Below are 19332 nucleotides of genomic sequence, written 5' to 3'. Positions count from 1 at the left end.
CATTATGGTCTCCTATTCTGAAAGTTTTTATATCTGTGAGAGTCTTAGCTGCCCACTTGCCCTTATTTCTTCTAACAAAGCCAAACAGACCATCTGCTATTTCTGAGAAACCTGTATAGCCATGCTGGCAGGTAGTGAGGCTATGTAGCTGATCTTGGATAGTTCTTCAGCTAATGTTAACATCAGTCTTCCTTTAGATATTCACATCAATAGCTGTGGAAGAGACAGGCATCATCAAGACTTTTTCTCTTCCCACTTTCTGAAAGGCAGCAGATTTCTCCAACCTATTGGATTATAAAGTGTTATACTAGATTATAGTTTTGCTAGCAAGGAGAAGTATCTGTCTCTCCTATCCAGTTCTCTATCCTGTCTTTTGGAGGATATTAGGCTTCAGGAATACCCTTCCTTTCCAACTCCCAGGCATTTGGATTTCCTCTGATCTTGCTCTTTGACAGTCCGTGATCCCAGACTGTTCTGCTTTTTTTTTTTTTTCCAATTAAAGAAAATAAGCCTCTTCTTATTGGATTACATCCAGTTACTTTAAAGGAACCTCATACTTCACCACTACCTCCCTGGAGTTCCTGATCTTTGGAGAACCATGCTCTCGATCAGTAAGTGGTCCCACTCCTTCGCTCACTATACTGGGTTTAGTCAATAAATGCAAATAGTCAGCCAGAGATGGACACACAGCCCTTGCAAAGAAGCACCTTGACTCAGCCTCAGTCTTGGGTGACTTAATTTCCCTGAAGTTAATGCTATTTTATACCAGAGTACAGTTTCAGCAGGACTGAGTTTAATTTACAGTACAAAACTCTTTTCTGTGGCTAAAATATATGGAAAAATCTCATGCTGTCCTCACATTGCCCAAAGAAGAAAAAGCAACTTGCTTTGCTCTGTCGGGTACTCAGGTGATGGAGGCACAGGTAGCATTCTGATAATTCCAAAGTAACTCTTTATGAATACTAGGAAACTAAAATTATAGTTTTGATTGTGAAGTTAGTGAATAGACATACAAGACAGAAATGGTTTTAAAAGTCGTTGTCAAAAGACTGTGAGTCTTCAAAGTCATGCCAGGCCACAGCTCATAGGTGTCACGCTGAAGTGAACGTTGCCCTGATACACCTAATCTCGCCTCTGTTGTGTAACATGTCTGATTTGGGCCTGTCCCTCTTCTGGGCATGTTGCAAAATATATCTATTAATTAAAATTTCTCTGGAGAGCAATGGGAAGATTCTTTCTGAAGTGATGTAGGACAGCAACAAATCTTTTGTAACTGAGAGTAAGATATTTTCAGATCAGAGGATTTGATATAATTATTAGTTGTATGTTAGATACCTAGAAACTTTTCTAGGCAATCTTTCCACCTTAATTACCATTTAAATTTAAAGGAGTACAAATTCTATAAATCTTGACAGGCAAGCAGTTCTTTCTTCATCTCAGTTTTCTTCTCAAAGATACTTCTAATCAATTCAAGGCCTTTTCAACGGCAAATGTGTAAGTAAACAAGGACAAATGGGGACATACAGACTATCTTCTTGGTGAGGGAGGAGGACAGGCTTGCATGGCTTGCATGCTGAAATAGAACAACCTGTCTGTTGGTGGAATTTGTTCCATATCTGTGAAAAAGCACAGAAATTGATGACCTGACAGCACTTGTGTAGCTAACAATCCAGCTGTGTAGACAAAGAAAGGTGAAATTAAAGCCTAATCAAAGCATTTCATCAAGACACAGCGCAGCTGTGTGCACAGCTTTATAACCAGTTTGATTGAACTGACTGGGCAGTGCATGTTTCGAGATGAACCCCATGGAAGGTGTTAGAAGGGCTCCATTTGTCTTCAGTGGGCTTTGGAGTAGGACCTTTATGTTCAAAGGTGCTTCCTTAAGGTATATCAATGACATCAGGAGCTGCCTGACCACTGCTGTTGTGCAGAAAAAAACGTGCTTTGCCTAGCAGCATCTTAAGCATCTCCCTTATGCATCTGCCAGTTTTGTTTCACAGACCCTGTTAGTCCAAACTGTGCCCTGAATGCACAATCTGTCCTTTTGTATGTTAATCCCTGCTCCTGGTGCGTGGGTTTCACAAATTAAAAAAATGGCAAAGCAGTTAAAGAGTGATTTTTGAATCCTCCTCCTCCTGGGGGGAACTTAAACTTGCATCCCTCCTTAGTGCTCCCATTCCCAGCTCCCAGGTGAACAGCAGGAGCTCCTTCTACAGGATCAGGTACTTAACAAAGTTGGGAAGACAGGAACAAGTCTTATGACACAAATCCATTGCTTGTGTGATCAATCAAGCACTCTCTTCTCTGTGTGTGGTTGTGTTAGTAACTGTTTTGATAGACACATGTGGCAGCAGCTCCCATCAGATAGAGTAGCTATAGAAACTCTAAGTGCTGCTTTGCTGGTCTCTGCTCACAAGGTTTTGGTAAAAATGCAGCTCACATTATCTTCCTTCTGCATCTTGGAAACAGACATTTGACTGTGTCATACAAATGGTTCTTTGTGACCTCAAATATCTGAATGCAGGGATGGAAAGTTTTGTTTTGATTTTTTTTATGAGTTGACATTATCTTCTCTCTTCAAAGTCTGTGGTGTATTTGAAGAAACTCTGAAGATCACTGATATTTATATGTGGGTTTGCAGTTAAACACTACATGGTCAATATTTTCCATAATTTACTAAGACTAAGTAAGGCAAATTAAGTGTGTAGTTTTGCTTAAGTACATAATTGTATTATAGTTAAGTGTATCATTTATGATACACAATAATGGAACTTGAATATAAACCTGTAGAACATTTTACTTGCCTAATAAAAAACCCATCTTTTGTGCAAAGTCAGTAGCATGTGACAGTTTATCATCACTGTCTGTTCTTTTACCTCCTCAGTGTTTGTGAGGGCATGTGTTTAAGATAAGTCACCAGACAATCCAGATCAAAAAAAGCTGGCTACAGGGAAAAAATGTGTTCAGAGATGTTCAGGATTTTCACCTGATTGTATTACTTTGAGTCATGAAATAGAATAATCAGCTAACAACATGAATTACCATCTCTGTAAGGCAAACCTGAGAGCATATTGCTGCCTGCATTTCCTCAGGGCAAAGCTAAGATACAGCACAGAACTATTTTGAAGGCACTGCAGTGGTTTTTTTCCCCTATCCTTTGATATGCAGGGAGAGGTGACATGACCTGAAAAGTTTCTATACAAAAGAAATAGAGGTGACACTAAAAAATATGCCCAAGTTGGGAAGGCCATGTCATCAGAGAGATGTCAGTAAAAACAAAGAAAAGAGAGTGAAAGTCTAAAAGAAGATGACAAGACTCTCCTTTTCAAATATGTCCAATTTCAGAAAGCAGTAGCTTATATTGACAAGAAATCTTGAGAGAGGAGGTCTAGTGGAAATCCAAAGAGGTAACTCCTTTCTACTACCACCATCTTTTAACATCTTCAGGTAGAGTGGGATAGAAGCTGGTGTTCCCAGCTCACTTATTTACCATGTGGCTTATCAAGTGTAGCCATGGATAGTACTTCCACCAGGTCCTGCTGCTGGCATTGGAGGGGTCATCAGGCCACCCAAGGCCTGTTGAGAGCTCAATCCCAAACTGTAGACTGCCTGTAACATGGAAACACAGTAATGTATCCACATGTTGATTTTCTTTGCTGTATAGAGATGCACATGGTTTGGAAGCTGGAATTTTTGCTTCTTCAGAAACAGAGTTTTACTTGGTTTTTCATGCAGAGCAGTTGGATTCTTACTGTGCTACCAGCTTTTGTCCCCCTTTGTCTCCCTTTGCAGCAGAAAACCACTTCTCCCAAACAACACATACACACGAAACTGAATCTTCACAGCCTAGCTGTCTGACACCCGTCTCAGAAATTGATGTTGTGGAGCTGGCATCAAACAATCAAGTATGCCACTTATCATGACACCTATTCCAGAGCAAAGTTGTCTTTCAGTTACACTGTCTTGCTTTGTTTCTGTGCAGACACTGCATCTGAAATGCCACCTGCTCCTGGTCCATCCTCTTCTGGGAGACTGCTTCCTGGGATACTTGGTACAGCACTTTTCAGATATTCTGTCCCACTCCCTGCCTGCATAAGCACTTTGAGGTGCTTCCAGCTGCCGAGCAGCAATGTACACACATCAGTACTGAGTCACTTCTGCCTTACTATCAGTATCAGGAAACAGTTCTCTTTCTGGACATGCTGTACAGCTGTAACAGAAAATACTCCTCCTGAAAACAGTTCTTAAATGTTCTCAGAGTGAACTTTGTCTCACTCCAATGATTATTGAGTACCTACAGGGAATAGCCTCCTAATTTTTTTAAAGAAAGATGGTTTAGGTGATCCACTTCAGATTAGAAAAACAGACCTAATCTGAGATCATCTCAACTGACTTTTTGGGTCTTGTGGGAAGTAGATTTTCAGATAACGCTGCACTGCCCTCACTCTTGTGCTAAAATACACCTTTGAGGCAGGATGACAAGGTTTAAGCACTTCAGTTCTCTTGTACTTGTGACATCCTCTATCCGTTAAAGATTTGTGCCTACTATTGAGAAATACAAGTACTTCCCTCAAGGAAGACCCCTTCAGTGCTCTGCAGCTGGTATTACGTAACAAAAGCTACTTTTGTCACGTAGACAAGACTTCTTGTTGTTGTTGTTGTCGATGCTTTTTAATATACACTTATATTAAAACCTGTATCTGCCTTAGGTTTTTGTTTTCCCTAGCATTCAAATAGCTTTTAGATGTGATCCACAATTTTTCTGCTTTTGTTTTTAAAAATGGATCTGAGAATATGTGAACATGAGGGAACATCTTCATGAGGGAATGTCCTCATTGTTGAAGATTGCGATGCAAGTTGTTTTCCATTACCATCTGTATGGCAGATTACCTTTGTCAAGTGGCAGTTTGCTTTATCTCTCTCTTTGAGTGACCACATTCACACCTACCTCAGGAGGGGACATCTGCAGATAACAGGCTATTGAATGTCACTGCATGGCTGATAAGAACTATAACATCCCATTGTGAGATGCTCTGCCCAGAGGGAGGAGCCAAGCATTACTACCCAGATATAATCCAGAAGTTTTCGACCCCAGCATGGCTTTCTCCATGGGATTCCCCAGAGAAACAGAAGCTGTCTTCTTCTTCCACTGGATCTTCAGAGGAGGAATACATCCTTCTCTACAGATCCCCCTTGCTCCAACAGAACCACACCTGATACTTAGGAGAACTGCAGCCACATTTTCAATCGGACTGCCACCAACACCCTCACTCACAGGGTGTCAGGTTGGGTTCTGACTCTGCCAGTGTTGTTCTAGTGTACTCCATTGTTTATTTTATCCTTTATTTTTTTTTTCCCTATTAAAGAACTGTTATTTCCTGCTCCCATATTTTTGCCTGAGAGCCCCTTAATTTAAAATTTATAGCAATTCAGAGGGGTGGGGAGGGTTTACATTGTCCATTTCAGGGGAGGTTCCTGCCTTCCTTAGCAACTCCTGTCTTTCCAAATCAAGACACTCATGTGATGTACTGTTCCTGAGTTGTAAAAAAAGGAAAATAATCTTTCTGCACATCACCTTTTGAGAACAAGGGGGTTTGGGTTTTTTTTTTCTGATAGCCTCAAGATGAGAAATACTGTAGATGCTCAACAAAATTATTGCTTTTCAAAAGAAGTTCCACTCTGCTGGTGGCTGCAATCATTGACCCATGACGCATGACTTTGCATTTGACTTGCATGTGCTAGAAAATGCTTTGACTGACACAAGTCACAGCTAGACTACACTCTGTGACTTCCATGTAACTAATGTTGTTTCTCTCTTGTCCCTGCAGTTGCCAGTTGTAGGGTGTTTTGTTTAGTTTCAAATAGTTAATAAAATATTGGAAAAGACAGAGCCATCAATTGAGCAATAAGACTCTTGTCAGGAAAAAACTTAATTTTTTCCTCTGACACCAACTTTTCAGGTCTACTGGTTGACCAGTTCCTATGTCATTACAGCATGTGGTGTATTGATAAACTGATAATCTTCAGTCAGACTGTCAGGCATTGCAAATCAAACTGCCCTGTGCAGAACTACAACTATTATCAGTAACTCTTATCAGTCAACCCAGATATCTTACCAAAAAATCCATATTTTTTATTAAACTAATTTTCCATAAAACCATTACTTGGCACCCCTTGTGCTGCCAATCCTGAAGTTTCTTCTTAACTAATCATACACCAGTACTTCCTTGTGCTGTGTCAGATTGCTCATTAATTATTTCGTTTTTCCAGTGTAACTTGATGTAATAAAAAAATTTAGGACTATGCACTGAGACAGAAACTTTATCATGAGTGATTCAGGACTGTTCTTGGTACTTTTGTTGAGTAGAAAAAGGGTTGTTACTGGCAGTAATATATGCCTTTTAAGAAATGTAAATTGTCATTTACAAACACTCAAGCCCTTGCTGACAAATGGTCCTGGCTAACGTCAATAATGTATCTAATACAGTTTTAAAAATTATCATAGGAAAAGCACTGAGTTTTTCTACTCTCCTTCTATTTGCAGCCAGTGTCATCTTTGTTCTGAGACTGAAAAGACCCAAAAGTCTATATGCAAATTCAAATAGTTTTCCAAAAAACAGCATCAATTTTTGGTCATATAGAATATAACACTCTCCTAGAAAATTACTCATTTCAAAATGCATCATCAGTGAGATTTCTTGGTGTGTCTTTATTGACACAGTAGACAATAAATACGATCCCAAAAGCAGAGCAGACAAGATGAATGTAGGCTTAATTAGTTTGGATGGGTGAAAGTGAAGAGGGAGACAGTGAGCCGTTCACCGAAGAAACCCAGTACTTCCTGTAAGAGGACAGAAGCATGATCAAAGGACAGGTGCTTGTCATCTGTTTGAGACACTGCCTTCCAGACAAGCTGTGGGCAACAGGAAAGAAATCCAATGCTGAATGTTTAACATGTGATATATTTACCAAGCAGTAGAAAATGTGAGAATCAGTGTTTGGACAATTCAGCTGGGAGGGTTGCTGCTGTTGCTATCGTATGGCTACAGTATGGGGGGAAGTATTGAGAGGCTGCTTTTGTCACCAGCACAATAAACTGAGGGAAGAAAAGTTTTATAGGGAAATTTCAACAGTTAGTCTTGATCCAAAAACCCAATCAGCAGTACCATCTGAAAAGAATGGAAAATGCAAATGCACATTGGTGGGAAACAAGGGTTGTCATATACTGCATCCCTATTTTAGTAACACAGTGGAGGGGGTTTGCAAACAAACCAAGATGTCACATGAGGTTGCTTGTCACAAACAGCAGTAATGGTATTAGAGAAAATGTGTGATACATCTTCACTGAATCATTTCTTTCTATTGCTGAAGGGAATCAATGTCTCTACAGCTCAGTCTGTAGAGTCTCTGAACCACCCCTCGTAATTACCATCATTGCCAGAATCCCCAAAAATGTCAGGGACAAACCAGGCTCTGCCATTCTGTCCCTCCAAATCACACACACAAGCACATCATGTAATGATGCTAAATTTCAAAACTGAAGAGAGATCACTGCCCTGTTGTCAAGAATAAAAAACTCCTGTGGCCAAGAATGAAACTCTTCAAAGCAGAAAATAAGGACTGTTCAAGAAGAATTCCTGAACAACTCAGTCCTTCGTGCTAGTCTCATTTTAAAACAGTGAGGTCAGGCCATAAGGACAATATGTGTAGCAGGAAATGTGTGTGATTGTGAAAAGATGCCTATTTGTACAAAGGGTAATTTTTCTTCATTTTTCCATTTACTAAATAGGTAATGAAACTACTTGTTTAATTCAGCACCGTCTTCCAGTAGTGCTGTCTGTACTGCAATACTTTAATTATTTCTTCAGGGGAAATTGCTAATGATATCATAACTATTTGACTATCTGGTCTTTCCCATTTGAGAGCACAGAATGTAAGCAGACTTCTCTTTTTGTCACTGTTGTTTCTTAATCACATTCTTTTCTTCCAGTTTTAAAAGGTGATTTGTTTTTAGGGGCAAGTAAGGGAGACAAGTAGTCACTTTTAGGAAATTAGAAGGATTTTCTGTTGTCAGAAATTGATTTTAAAAGAAAAAAACCCTTATATTTTCTAAAAGGCAGATGCTTGGTTTTGTAAATTTCTTCAGGAAAATGATAGATATTACTTTTTCCAATGCAGCCAAAAAAAATTTATTGAAATACTCAGTTTTACTACAAAGAGGGAATACTTGCTGCTTTCTGGCCTACCCAAAATTTGTCAATATGAACTGTATCAAGCATCAGGAAGTAGAAAAAATAACATGATTTTACTTGTGTTTAAAATAGCTCCTTCTTCCACCTAAGCTAATTCCATCAAAAAAAGAATTCATCTCTTCACTTCTTAAATAAGGTTCTGAAATAATGACTGTCTGACAGATTCTCACTCTTTCTCACTGTGACCAACACAGAGATAAACTGTTGTTTTCATCCACTTCGCAAAATCACAAAATATATAGCCTGAATTTTAAGTGTGTGCTTAATTTTTTTAATCTCAACATTTATTTCTATTGCTCTGGACAGAAGAGGGGAAAAAAAAGTACATGTTACTTCTATATATTTCAATCTTGTTCTTTTTAAAGTGTCCAATTGAGAACAGATTTTGAATTCCGTTTTATTAATTGCCTCTTTTCTGTTTGCAAAAATTATATGAAAGGCATTTGGATGGAGTTGAAGAGAAGGAATTGAGCCTCTAACCATTGTATTAAACAACTTTATGTCAAACATAAAGTCACAGATGAGGGCTGTTGTATGCATCTCTGTGAACAAATAAAAGCTTGGTCCAGAACCTAATCTTGATCCTTAGGCAAGAGAAAGATTATTTTATTTGCAACTAATTAGAGCTTTGTTCTCCATTGCACTTGCCTTTTAAATGTTGGTTGCTGAACACCAGATAAAATGTTTTTCATGTCTATATGTTCATTTAAAAATCAATTCAAAACAAAACAAAGCCCCATAATATTTAAGGAAGAAAACCTATTTATTTCACATGTTTGAGAAGAGTAATCACAAGCAAAGCAAAAGGGTTGTTTAAGAATCAGAGTCTGCCAGCAAAAATAAGACCCTAATTCTTCATCACAGTGAAAAGAGTTTTGAAATGGGTCAGTTGATACCTTAAATAGCAATTTTCTGCCAATCTCCCAAAGTTTTTGTTTTAGTCTCAGTAGCAGCAGAACTCTGTCACTGGGAGGGTTCTGTTAGGCACAAGAAAGCTAATGTTCATTAATAAACAGGCATTTCCCTCCAAGGGTTAATTCTGCTCGTGCTTTCTGATGCAAGTGAGAATTGGTGATCAGTGACTAAAGGGATGACTGGTAGGAACTTTCCGGTTGGGCTTCCCAAAGGAAGCTTTCCCTTATACAGATATTCAAACCTTCACCTCTTTCTCTGGATAGCAGTGGAACCTCCGTGGGGTTGTGCAGGTTGGGGTAGGGAGGACCCAGCTGACAGAACCACTGCAGATCCATAACAGAGGACAAAATAAAATTATTGAAATAAAATTTTAATACATAAATATATAAATAAAACAATAAAAAAACAAAACAAATAAACATAATGAAAACCCCACTAAACATATATATTACAAAAAATAAAAAGGAAAACAAATAAACAAACTAAACCCCACAACTCCTCTTTTCCATGCTGCAGGTGTTTTCAGGTCTCATCTTTTTTGTGTCACGTCTATTTCAGCAGTCCTCCTGTCTCCACACCTATTCTCAGTACAGTCCCCTTCCTTGGTCTCATTCCACTGCATTTTCTTCAAATTTGCTCCCCCCTTCCCTTGCAATTTCCCCTTAGCCTTTCCAAATTTTCACCTTTTTGCTCTATTTTTTCCTTTGGGCCTTGGCTGATCCAGAGTCACCCTCCACACACAGACACACCGCCACATTTCCCAATGATTTTCCAAAGTTTCGAGTATCTCTTAAAAAGAAGAAAGTCTCCTTTATTTTCAGACTTTACTCCGATTTTGATTTTTTTCCTTGCAAAGCACGGACATGGACGGTGGCGAGGCTGAACTTGCTCTCTCTCTCACGCGTCACTGCCGCGGGCCTAACTGTTCCTAACACTATTTTTCCTGCTTATTTGGATGTTGCCGCGTTTCTTTCCAGTCCCCGAGACAGCGGAGACGGTAGTGTGGGATCCCCGGGAACGCGCCAGGATGCGGGATCCGCGCTTGCCTGGTGAGGCGCTCCCGCGTGGCGCCGCCAGGGGGCGGCAGCGCCGCAGGGCATCCGCCGTTCCCCCCGTCCCGCCCGATCGCCCCGCGCCGCGCACGCCGCTCCCGAGGGACCGCTGCTGGCACCGCCCCGGGCCCAGCACCGCAGCGCGCACCTACCGGCGGCTAGGGGTGACTCTCACTGAGCGGAAAGGGTCTGCCACTCGCTCCCTCTCTGTCCGTCTTACCTTCTATCCTTCCGGTCCGGGGAGAGTGCACTGCTCTACCTCCGCAGGTTGGTTTCTTCGACCTTTCTTTTAGTAACAATGCAAATGATTATTATTAATAATCATATTCATAATGGTAATAACACCAGATATACTGTAATATACCATTTGGAGGTTGGTTGTTTGGAGGGAGGTATCTCTCCCCCCCGCACCAGACGGGTAAGGTGCAGGCAGCACCTCAGGACAGCTTGAAAACCAGGCAGAAACAATTACATCGTGATGAAAGCACGATACTAACGCAGCCGGAGGGGGTGGGGCGGAGAAATATGGTTTTGGTAGTGATTTTCCCTAATGTTGCAGTTTTTACTTGGTGAAGTTCGCTGGTGGTGGCAGGGTGGACATGGGGTCCCAGTGACAGCTAGGAAGCAGGTGGGGTCTCCATCATCCTGCACGAAAGTCTGCTCTGGTTGGTGCTGCATCCTGGCAAACCATAGCAAAGAGAGTTTTCCCTGCTCTGGGAGGTGTGTCCCTGCGTTCTGCTCTCCTTCCCGTCCCTGCTTTGGACAATCTGTCCAAAAGGTTGTTTTTCTGGAAGTAGGAGCAAAGAAGCAACGTGCAGCTTGTGTCTGGAGGGAAGCTGTCCTCTCAAGACGAGAATGTTTCCTCATCCACCAGGGACTGTGACTGGAAACTCTTTCTCAAAGCCACTTTGCGTCTGGTGACCAAAGTCCTTCCTTCTCACTAGCATCTACCCTTAACACACAGACACAGAGGCTTGTGTGATGCAGGTTACGGGGGTGTCTGCCGACACATAGGGACACCTAATCCATGTGGTGGGGTGTGACACCTACATGAGGGTTTCAAATTTGCTTCTACACACAGTTGAATCCCAACTCCAGGTCACAGGTCCACGATCACTGTGAGTTGAACTACTTCTTAAGATAATTTTCAATCCCTTGGTCTTAGGTAGTTGGTAGTTGGTCATTTAGGCATAAAAAAAAAAAAAAAAAAAAAAAAAAAAAAAAAAAAAAATTCATCCTGTTAATTCATCCTGTTGTTTCTACAGTTGTTTGGGAAAAACATCCCCTTTTATCATGTCTGGAAAACATACATGCACACCAAGAAAGAAAAGAAAGAAGAAAAGAAAAGAAAAGAAAAGAAAAGAAAAGAAAAGAAAAGAAAAGAAAAGAAAAGAAAAGAAAAGAAAAGAAAAGAAAAGAAAAGAAAAGAAAAGAAAAGAAAAGAAAAGAAAAGAGAAAAGAGAAAAGAAGAAAAGAAAAGGAGTAACTGAGGCAATTCATATCACTTTTCGTTTTCCTCTAATGGGAGTAATGATCCCAGCTGAAATAAGTCAGTGGAGCTCAGGGAAAAATTGCCTTATTCTTCACATAGCTGTTTAGGATGAGCCTATTTGTACCTTCCCAGCAGGGAGACTCCCACCCCATTTTTGAGGTCGGGCAGGCTCACTTCTCCTTCCCCACCCACACAGAAACCAGGAAGCTATCACTGTGTCCCTCCCGACAGGGCCGTCCCGTGTCCCAATGGACAAGCCGGACTTCCCGCCCGTAGAATCACAGAATCTCAGAATCACGGAATTACAGGATCATTGGATGGGCACTGCAGTGGGAGCTGGACCTTATCCTATTTTAAATACTTCAAGTAAAACATGCTAAGCCAAAGCATGTTCAGAACTTCTCATTTTATTACTTAAGCACATTTTTATAAAAACATTCTGCTCAGAGTTTGAAAAAAAAAAAAAAAAAAAGGATGCTATTTCCAAATAACATAGAAAACTTTCTATCCTCATTTTGAGACCTCGTTCCGTTCTCCACCAGAAAAAGTGTCCCCTCCCCATAACAGAAGTCTTGGCTGAGTAGCAGTTGCAGGACTGGAGTCTGGAGTCTACTTTAAGCTGTTCAAATTACTAAAGCAAAAATATTACATTTAATACTTAAGATGCATTTGAAGCGACTATGTCTGGGGCAGAGGAGCACGAGTGTCCTGTTTAAAATCAAAGTCTCTTCAGGAAGTGCTACAGACTGAGCATCCTGATTCCAGCTCTTGTTGCCCGCCCGGACAGTTTTCAGAATGTCCTATTCTTATGGTTAGAAATCCAGGTGTGTTATTCTCAATGAGAATTTTGAGGAGAGAAAACCTTTAGAGGAAAGATGGAAATAGAACTAAGCATTTCCCTTGACCAGAATCATTAAGAAGGATTTTAAGTGCTTCATCTCCTATTGTATGGTTTCAGGCTCTTAACAAGATTTTTTAATCTGATAATTACGTTCCGTACAGCTGCATGGCTGGAACACTAATAAATTTGGAAATAAACTAGTTTAACTTCATCAGATTTCCTCCCCCTTTAAAATCCCTTGAAAAAGCTGAATATCTTGCCTTTACCTGCCATATATTTATACATAAGTTAACAAGAGATAAATTTGAGAGCTACGTTTTAAAACAAGCAGCCACACACCCTTGTAACTTAAACAACTGGGCCAAATTCCTACTCTTTAAAAATCCGGTGCACCCATTTCAATGGCTTAGAACCAATTTGATGATTTCCTATCTAAAAATCTGCTTTTTATCCCTCCTGAATTCTTACGAGTTCAACAGCTCATGCGTGGGGCTGACCTGCCCAGAAAGAACTTAGGTGATTTCTGAAGTCAAAAGCAATTTTCATTAATCCCTACCCCACAAAAAAAAAAAAAAAAAACCACAACCCCAACCCAAATAACTGCTGAAGAAGAAAACCTGGGCTTGAGTGTTTCCAAACACATGCAGAGAGACAAAAAGAAAAATGGTCCATACGAGAAAGTGAGTACATGTAATTAACAGCAGTAACCATAAACTGGGTAAGGGAAAAAAAACCCCAAAACTTCCAACCACACAAATTTCCTTCTTTTTCATCAGCTTCGGTTAGTGGAACATTAAAACAAGGATAATGCCAACTCTTCTTATTTTGAAATGAAGTCAGCTCTAATATGTTTTAGGTTTTGTTTTAAAAAAAGAAAATGTTTCCGCATTCGTTGGAATGAAGAGCATCATTCAAGGATTTTATTGAGGTACTTTAAGTAATAGGAATTCTAACATGGTTTGGCTTAGCTATTTTTGTTATAATAATAACTTGATATAAAACCATAATCGGTAGAAACTAAAGACAATTTGCAAACATTTTAAACATACTTAAAATACTTCTTTTCTGTTTATGCTATACTTATTTTCATATTAGTAGAATTTGAGTTTTAATATATTGTAATTCTTATTAGTTTAATTCGGTATCATTAACACAACTTCTCATTACGTTATTTGAGTTTTGAGGTATAGTATATATAAGGTATAAACAAAAACATGTTGACAAATATCACTGTTGGCCTATTTTTACTCTGTTTAACAAAACTTGCAAAACTCCACAGAAGCTGCAGTCTGGCTGATGCATTCTGCTCCAAATAGCTGTATGGCAAATAATATGTCTCGTCATTGGCATTACAGAGGGAAGAAGGCTTGGAATGATACCATCCTGGCATGCAAATGGCTCACAAATCGTGATGGATGTCTCAGTCAGAACCGTAGGGAGGTACCTGCCCGGTTGTGACTGAGATGCCAACAATTTTCGGTAAAGCTTAGGGAGAATATGGCCAGATAAAGGTCCGGCCAAGGAATTGCAAGGGCTATCGGTATATCTGCAGCAGTGAAAGTTTCGAGGGGGTCCGGATCCAGATACTCCGACCCAGGACCCTCGGACACCGATGTGGCAGAGAGGGGCAGCTGCCGCTCATTGGCTCCCTGTGCCCCGAAGTGCCGGGCACCGCCGGCTCTTCAGTGGGGACGCCCAGCAATGTTCTTCAGGGGGCCACTGCCCTCCTGGGGGGCTGGCCGCCAGCAGAGCCCACCTTCCCCAGAAGACTCTTCCCCATGGCCTCTGTCTCCTCTAGCCCTGCCGCCCGCCTCCGCTTGCAGAGACCTCTTAAATTTACCATCGGCCTCAGTAGGAATAATACTGTTAATAACGACAGCTAGGGGCGGCGCGGGGGGCCATACCCACCCCAGCCGCCTACTACTCGAGCCCGACAGCCTCGGCGTGGGACGCGAGCCGCACCCGACACCCCTCTCCCTCTCTTGTCCCAGTCTCGAGTATCCCTGAGGCCCACAGGCTAAGCTCTGACTCCACACCATGCCTGGAGGGAATTCTCAAGGAACGCCCCCCAGAAAGACTTTTCCCCGCTGCTGATGGCTGTCTGTTTTGGGGGGGAACGGGGGAGGTAAGTGAGTGGGAAATACCGGGGCAAAGGGGAGGAGTGAGGCACACCGCAGTCCGGTGTGGGCCAGCGTTCGTGGCCGCCTTCCCCTCTCCAAAAGCAACCTGGCCTCCTTCCCCATGTGGCTTTTTTCTTTCTTCCTGCCCATCCGAGAGGGACTGGTCTGGAGAAGCCTCTCCTGACGTCCCTGCGAATGATGGTGCTCGGCGGGCGGCTGCGGAACGGAGACCGCGCGGTCAGTACCGGAAAGGGGAGCCCCCGGTGAGGGATGAAGGGGGAGCTCGGAGCGGTCCGGCGGTGCCGTGTCACTACGAGGCGGGAAAAGTGTGTCCGGGGTTGAGGGCAAGGCGGGGAAACCCTACTGTTCCCCGTCCCCTCTCACATCTTCATGTCTCTGTCTGCCGAAATAACGCGTGGCGGGGAAAGTTGGGGTCCGGGCCGAAGGGAAAGAGAGGGGCGATCCAGGAAGGCATCCCGTCCGGACGGAGGAATTCCCTGCGCCGCAGCCCTTTTTTCCTTTTTTAACATCTTCCTGCCCCCTAATTTCTTGCCGTCAGTGACAAATCTTATTCACGTGAGGGGAAGCTATTGGATTTCAAACCTGATCAGCTGATGGGCCCATAGGCCTCGTTAAACACACGCAGGGGAGTCCGTGACATATCTACACCCTGAGTATCGCACCTCACAGGCATGGGGAGTTAGAGAACGGAGACAGGCCGTCGAGTGTCCCTCGGGATTAAATCAAAATCAGTGGTGTTGGAACGAGGTGGTGGGCTCATTCCAGTGATTTTTTGGGGTGTGCCGGTCTGTACCGGAAAAGGATGGGGCACAGCCTGCGCCAGGGGACAAGGTACAGGTTTGTGTACAGGTCTGTCTTCTCCCGCTCAGCGTCCTCGTGGGGATTAAAAAGGGGATCTGATGTCCTATAAGGGTCAGAGGGAGGTGTGGTGACAGCCCTGCATCTCGCTTTAGAACTGTTCTCCCGTCAGACCTCCATAGGTCCCACAACGTGGCAACAGAACAGCAGTCTGGCATCACCCTAGCTCTGTTTCTCGATTCCCCTGTTGCTACTGAAAAGATGAAGAAAACAGGAGAAGTGGGCTATCATGGCAAGGGGCTCGCGTCTCTGTCCTGGTCGATGTCCCGGGTGTGGGATGGGCTGCCCGATAAGCTCTCCTCTCGATGCTCGGTTCGGATGCGCTGGGAGAGTTCCGAAACGTTTTGTCAACAGGCGTATAAGCATCCAAACTGCGAGGTTTTCATGTGGATGCTGGTGTCCCGGCTAGGGGGATTGGTGCTCCGGCAGCGTTGGAATCGGTGCCAGCAGCGCTGTCCTGTTCGTGCATTCGTCTGCAAGGCGCGGCACAGCGTAGAGACGCGATGACGCCGGTAAGGATGGTGATATGTTGCAGAGAGCAAAAATGAGTGAGAACGTTTTGGTGTCAAAACAGTCATCGCAGTTTGAAGTGTTACCAGAACAGAGGGACAACACCCTTCCCAGAAGGACAAACGGGCAAAGGCCACCACCACTCTTCTTCCCTAGAACCTTTGCAGCCCGTCCGTTTTGTCGTTGCTTTTAATCTTTATTTTCCCACCGCCCGGAGTGAAGGAGGCGCTCAGATAATCTACTCGGTCCTTTGGCTGAGATGCCTATGCTAAGAAAAATAACTCGAAATTGTTATCCTATTGACGGGAGGAGAAATTTACACTCGGGTTTTACTATGTGGTAGATGTAGCCGAATTTTGTGTATTTCCCTCCGTCTGCATTGCTTGTACCCATCGGCACATGCAGCACGGCAGCTAAAACACTCGAAGGGAAGACATATCTCGCGTGATTTTGCAACAACATTAAGCAGCGACGCTGCTTTTAAATTTAAATATTTTATGGACATAAGCCTAAAGCCCCCACGGGGAAAAAAAAAAAAAAAAAAGATAAAAGCACCCCAAACAACTAAAAAGAAACACCAATACATGCAACACATCATGTTCTTATGTCCTTATAATTTTTCTGAAATCATTTCCTACAGGTACAGATAAATCGTCCTATGAGAGACAGACAGGTTACTCTTCTGTTTGTTCACAGCCTGTTGAGATATGAGAAAACCACAAATTCCTAAGAGGAGATGTAAAAAAGTCAATCATAGAAACACATCGTCTTGGAGAAAGTTCCACTAATGAACTACGAAAATCGAAAAGAAACCGAAAAAAAAAAAAAAAGAAGAAGACTCGGTTAATCCAATCAACCACGACCTCTAACTTGCCGGGAGTACACCTTTTTCCTAACTGCCTACTGCGTTTAGAGCTCTTCCCCGCCATTCCCTCGCTGAAGAATTGCATTTCTGTAACATCAAACCTTTCGTTTTTATTACTTTTTTTTAAAAAGAAGGGAGAATCGAGGAAAGTTTAAAGCCTACTACGATCAGCTAACAAGAGCTTCCGAGAAAGAGGTCTTTCCACGCAACAGCGGTACAAATTCAATAAAGAACGGAGGGCCGTTCTGCAGGGAGGAATACTAAAATATTGTTCCCTGAGATATTGCAGCTCCTGCCCCCTGCGTTTCATAAGCTCAACTTCTCTTCAAACAGGCACCCACAGACGGACACCGTATTTTGATCGCGGCAAACAACATGTGAAGCGCGGTGTAAGGAGGGGAAGGAGGCGATAATTACCACACCCCACCCCCTCTGGGGACGAGGAGTAGAGACGGGGCGGAGAGCCGAGAATGCCTATCACCCGAGGGATGCTCTATCTGCGGAGCATGCTTCTTCCCGCTAGGTATCTCTCAATAAATAGTTCGGGTTTTTTACTACCACTTTAATTTTTTTTAATTACTATTTTAAAATTTTTTCTGGAGCAGAGTCCATACACGGCGGCCAGGGGTATCAGTGGGACAGCACTAGAAGGGCACGTCCTGTACAGTATCAGTGGAGTATTCGTAGGACAGCAGGGTATCAGAAGGAGAGCACTGGAGACGGACTGCAGTGCAGGATCCGCTCTCGGCGCGGGTCCTGCCCACGGACAGGCACCGGGAGGTGGCGCTGTTCCCCCGCCGCCGGGGAGGATGAGGGGTGCGGGGCTCGGGGCAGCCGGGGCGGGCAGCCGCGGGCCTTGGGCGGGACCGACCCCACGGAGGAACTGAACGTCCTCCCGCCGCCTTCCCGCCTTTTCTCCCTTCTCAGAGGTGGAGTCTGGCCTACCCAGGCATTGTACACTGGGCGGGGAGGGAGAGGTAAATATGAACTTCGTACCTGCAGACTGAATTTAAAATCAAATCAAAATATAGCTAGGTCTGAAACAGAAAAGAAAAAAAAAAAAAAGGCAACCCATAAAAGCAGCAAAAAAATAAGAATCTAATTCACTCCCCGGCTAGGGACCACATTCGTGGGAAACAGAGAGATAGCAGTGCATTCAGTGCATTCCAAACCTTGTCTTTTCGCTCAGTTATTTTACACCTAGATAAAAACTGAATACTCAAATAAAAGAACAGAAACGACATCGAGGAAATTTGGTTCATTCCTCTTCAGCCCGTGCCACAAGCCAAAACCATGCCTTGCACAGAGTCAGCTTCTCTGGCCAGTCATCCCGGGCTGGAGCTGAAGCTGGCATTCTGCATGCTCGCCAAAACACACCTAACAAAGGGTTTAGTACTTCAGCCTCTGAAGACCTTAACATTTAGTGATCACATGAATTCTGGATAAAAGAAACACAACTTCCATCCCCTCTTCTTCTTCTCTTGATTTCTGCCTTTGTACCTCTAATAAGGAGACATGTTCTGAATCACAAAAAAAAATGGTCATTGGCTTTTTATTATTATTTCCAGAGGAGGTACACAGTGAGGGTGTATACTCACTGGAAGCTTGTGTGTAAAAAAATAGATTTTCGTGTTTGTGTGTGTGTGTGTGTGTGTATACACAGATAAAATTCTAAATTCTGGGGTTTTTTCTCTTACAGGAAAAAAATTGTCATGCCAAACTTTAATTATTTCACCAAATATTATCTGTTTGACGTTCTACATTTTTTCATTTCAATATTTCAGTCCTGCAGGGGAAATAAAAAGTAAGAACAAAACGAAAAGTAAAGAGAAAATAAAGAGAAAATGAGAAAATACTTCTACTATACCCACAGTACTTGCACCTTCACTTTTCTAAAAATAAAGTTTATGTGTAGAACAATATGCAGTTCGGATTATTTGCATATAGTATAAGACAGGGATGAAGAGAAGTGGGAGAAAATTTAAGTGTAAAATGCTGAATACTGGATTTAGAGAAGGATAGGTATTAAAAGCATTGGTGGGAAGGAAAAAAAAAAGGGGTGATGGAGGAAATGAATGAGAATATGGAGAAAAGGATTTATTTCAGACATTTATTATTTACAACCCAGCAATCTGTCTCACGCAGCGGCCACCCCAAATCAGAGCATTATTAGCACTGTTATATATTAATTTGTTTATCTATCCTTGGACGGGAATCCAAGAAATCGCCAACTTCGGTGGAATTTTAGTCACCTTGGATGATTCGTGCAGATGCGCAGCGGAACATAGGCACCACTGGTTTTAGCGGTAAACCCGGTATTAGGCCGATATTGGGCAATGTATATGCGGGATGGCTGAGGAGGGGGCGGGGGCTGTATTTATTGTTCGTACTCCACCCGCCATGTTT

The 19332-nt window shown here is 42.6% G+C and overlaps 1 protein-coding gene and 1 long non-coding RNA gene across 2 annotated transcripts; one reads left to right on the top strand and one right to left on the bottom strand.

The window, feature by feature from the left end:
* Positions 1–9188: 9188 nt before the first annotated feature.
* LOC129132472 (uncharacterized) lies at positions 9189–11214 on the bottom strand. Its single transcript, XR_008535820.2, has 3 exons — positions 10584–11214; positions 10440–10501; positions 9189–9490 (listed from the first exon to the last, which is right to left on the bottom strand). It is a non-coding gene; the product is annotated as an uncharacterized LOC129132472 (long non-coding RNA).
* Positions 11215–13193: 1979 nt separating this feature from the next.
* On the top strand, positions 13194–17484 carry LOC143692254 (uncharacterized). Its single transcript, XM_077172162.1, has 6 exons — positions 13194–13232; positions 14043–14339; positions 14432–14677; positions 14828–14909; positions 15664–16063; positions 16702–17484. Exons 1-5 carry the CDS (start codon positions 13194–13196, stop codon positions 16056–16058), a joined length of 1059 nt encoding a protein of 352 aa, XP_077028277.1. The 3' UTR covers positions 16059–16063; positions 16702–17484.
* Positions 17485–19332: the final 1848 nt, after the last annotated feature.

Source organism: Agelaius phoeniceus, chromosome Z (genome assembly GCF_051311805.1).
Source record: "Agelaius phoeniceus isolate bAgePho1 chromosome Z, bAgePho1.hap1, whole genome shotgun sequence".
Classification (NCBI taxonomy): domain Eukaryota; kingdom Metazoa; phylum Chordata; class Aves; order Passeriformes; family Icteridae; genus Agelaius; species Agelaius phoeniceus.
Note: the sequence above shows the minus strand (reverse complement) of the source record. Positions and strands in the feature narration are given on the sequence as shown.

Coding starts and splice junctions, on each gene's coding strand:
- LOC143692254 (XM_077172162.1), top strand. CDS start 13,194: ATGCAGAGAGACAAAAAGAAAAATGGTCCATACGAGAAA. Junction 14,340..14,431: donor GACTCTTCCCCATGGCCTCT/GTCTCCTCTAGC, acceptor TAATAACGACAG/CTAGGGGCGGCGCGGGGGGC. Junction 14,678..14,827: donor TTTGGGGGGGAACGGGGGAG/GTAAGTGAGTGG, acceptor TGCCCATCCGAG/AGGGACTGGTCTGGAGAAGC.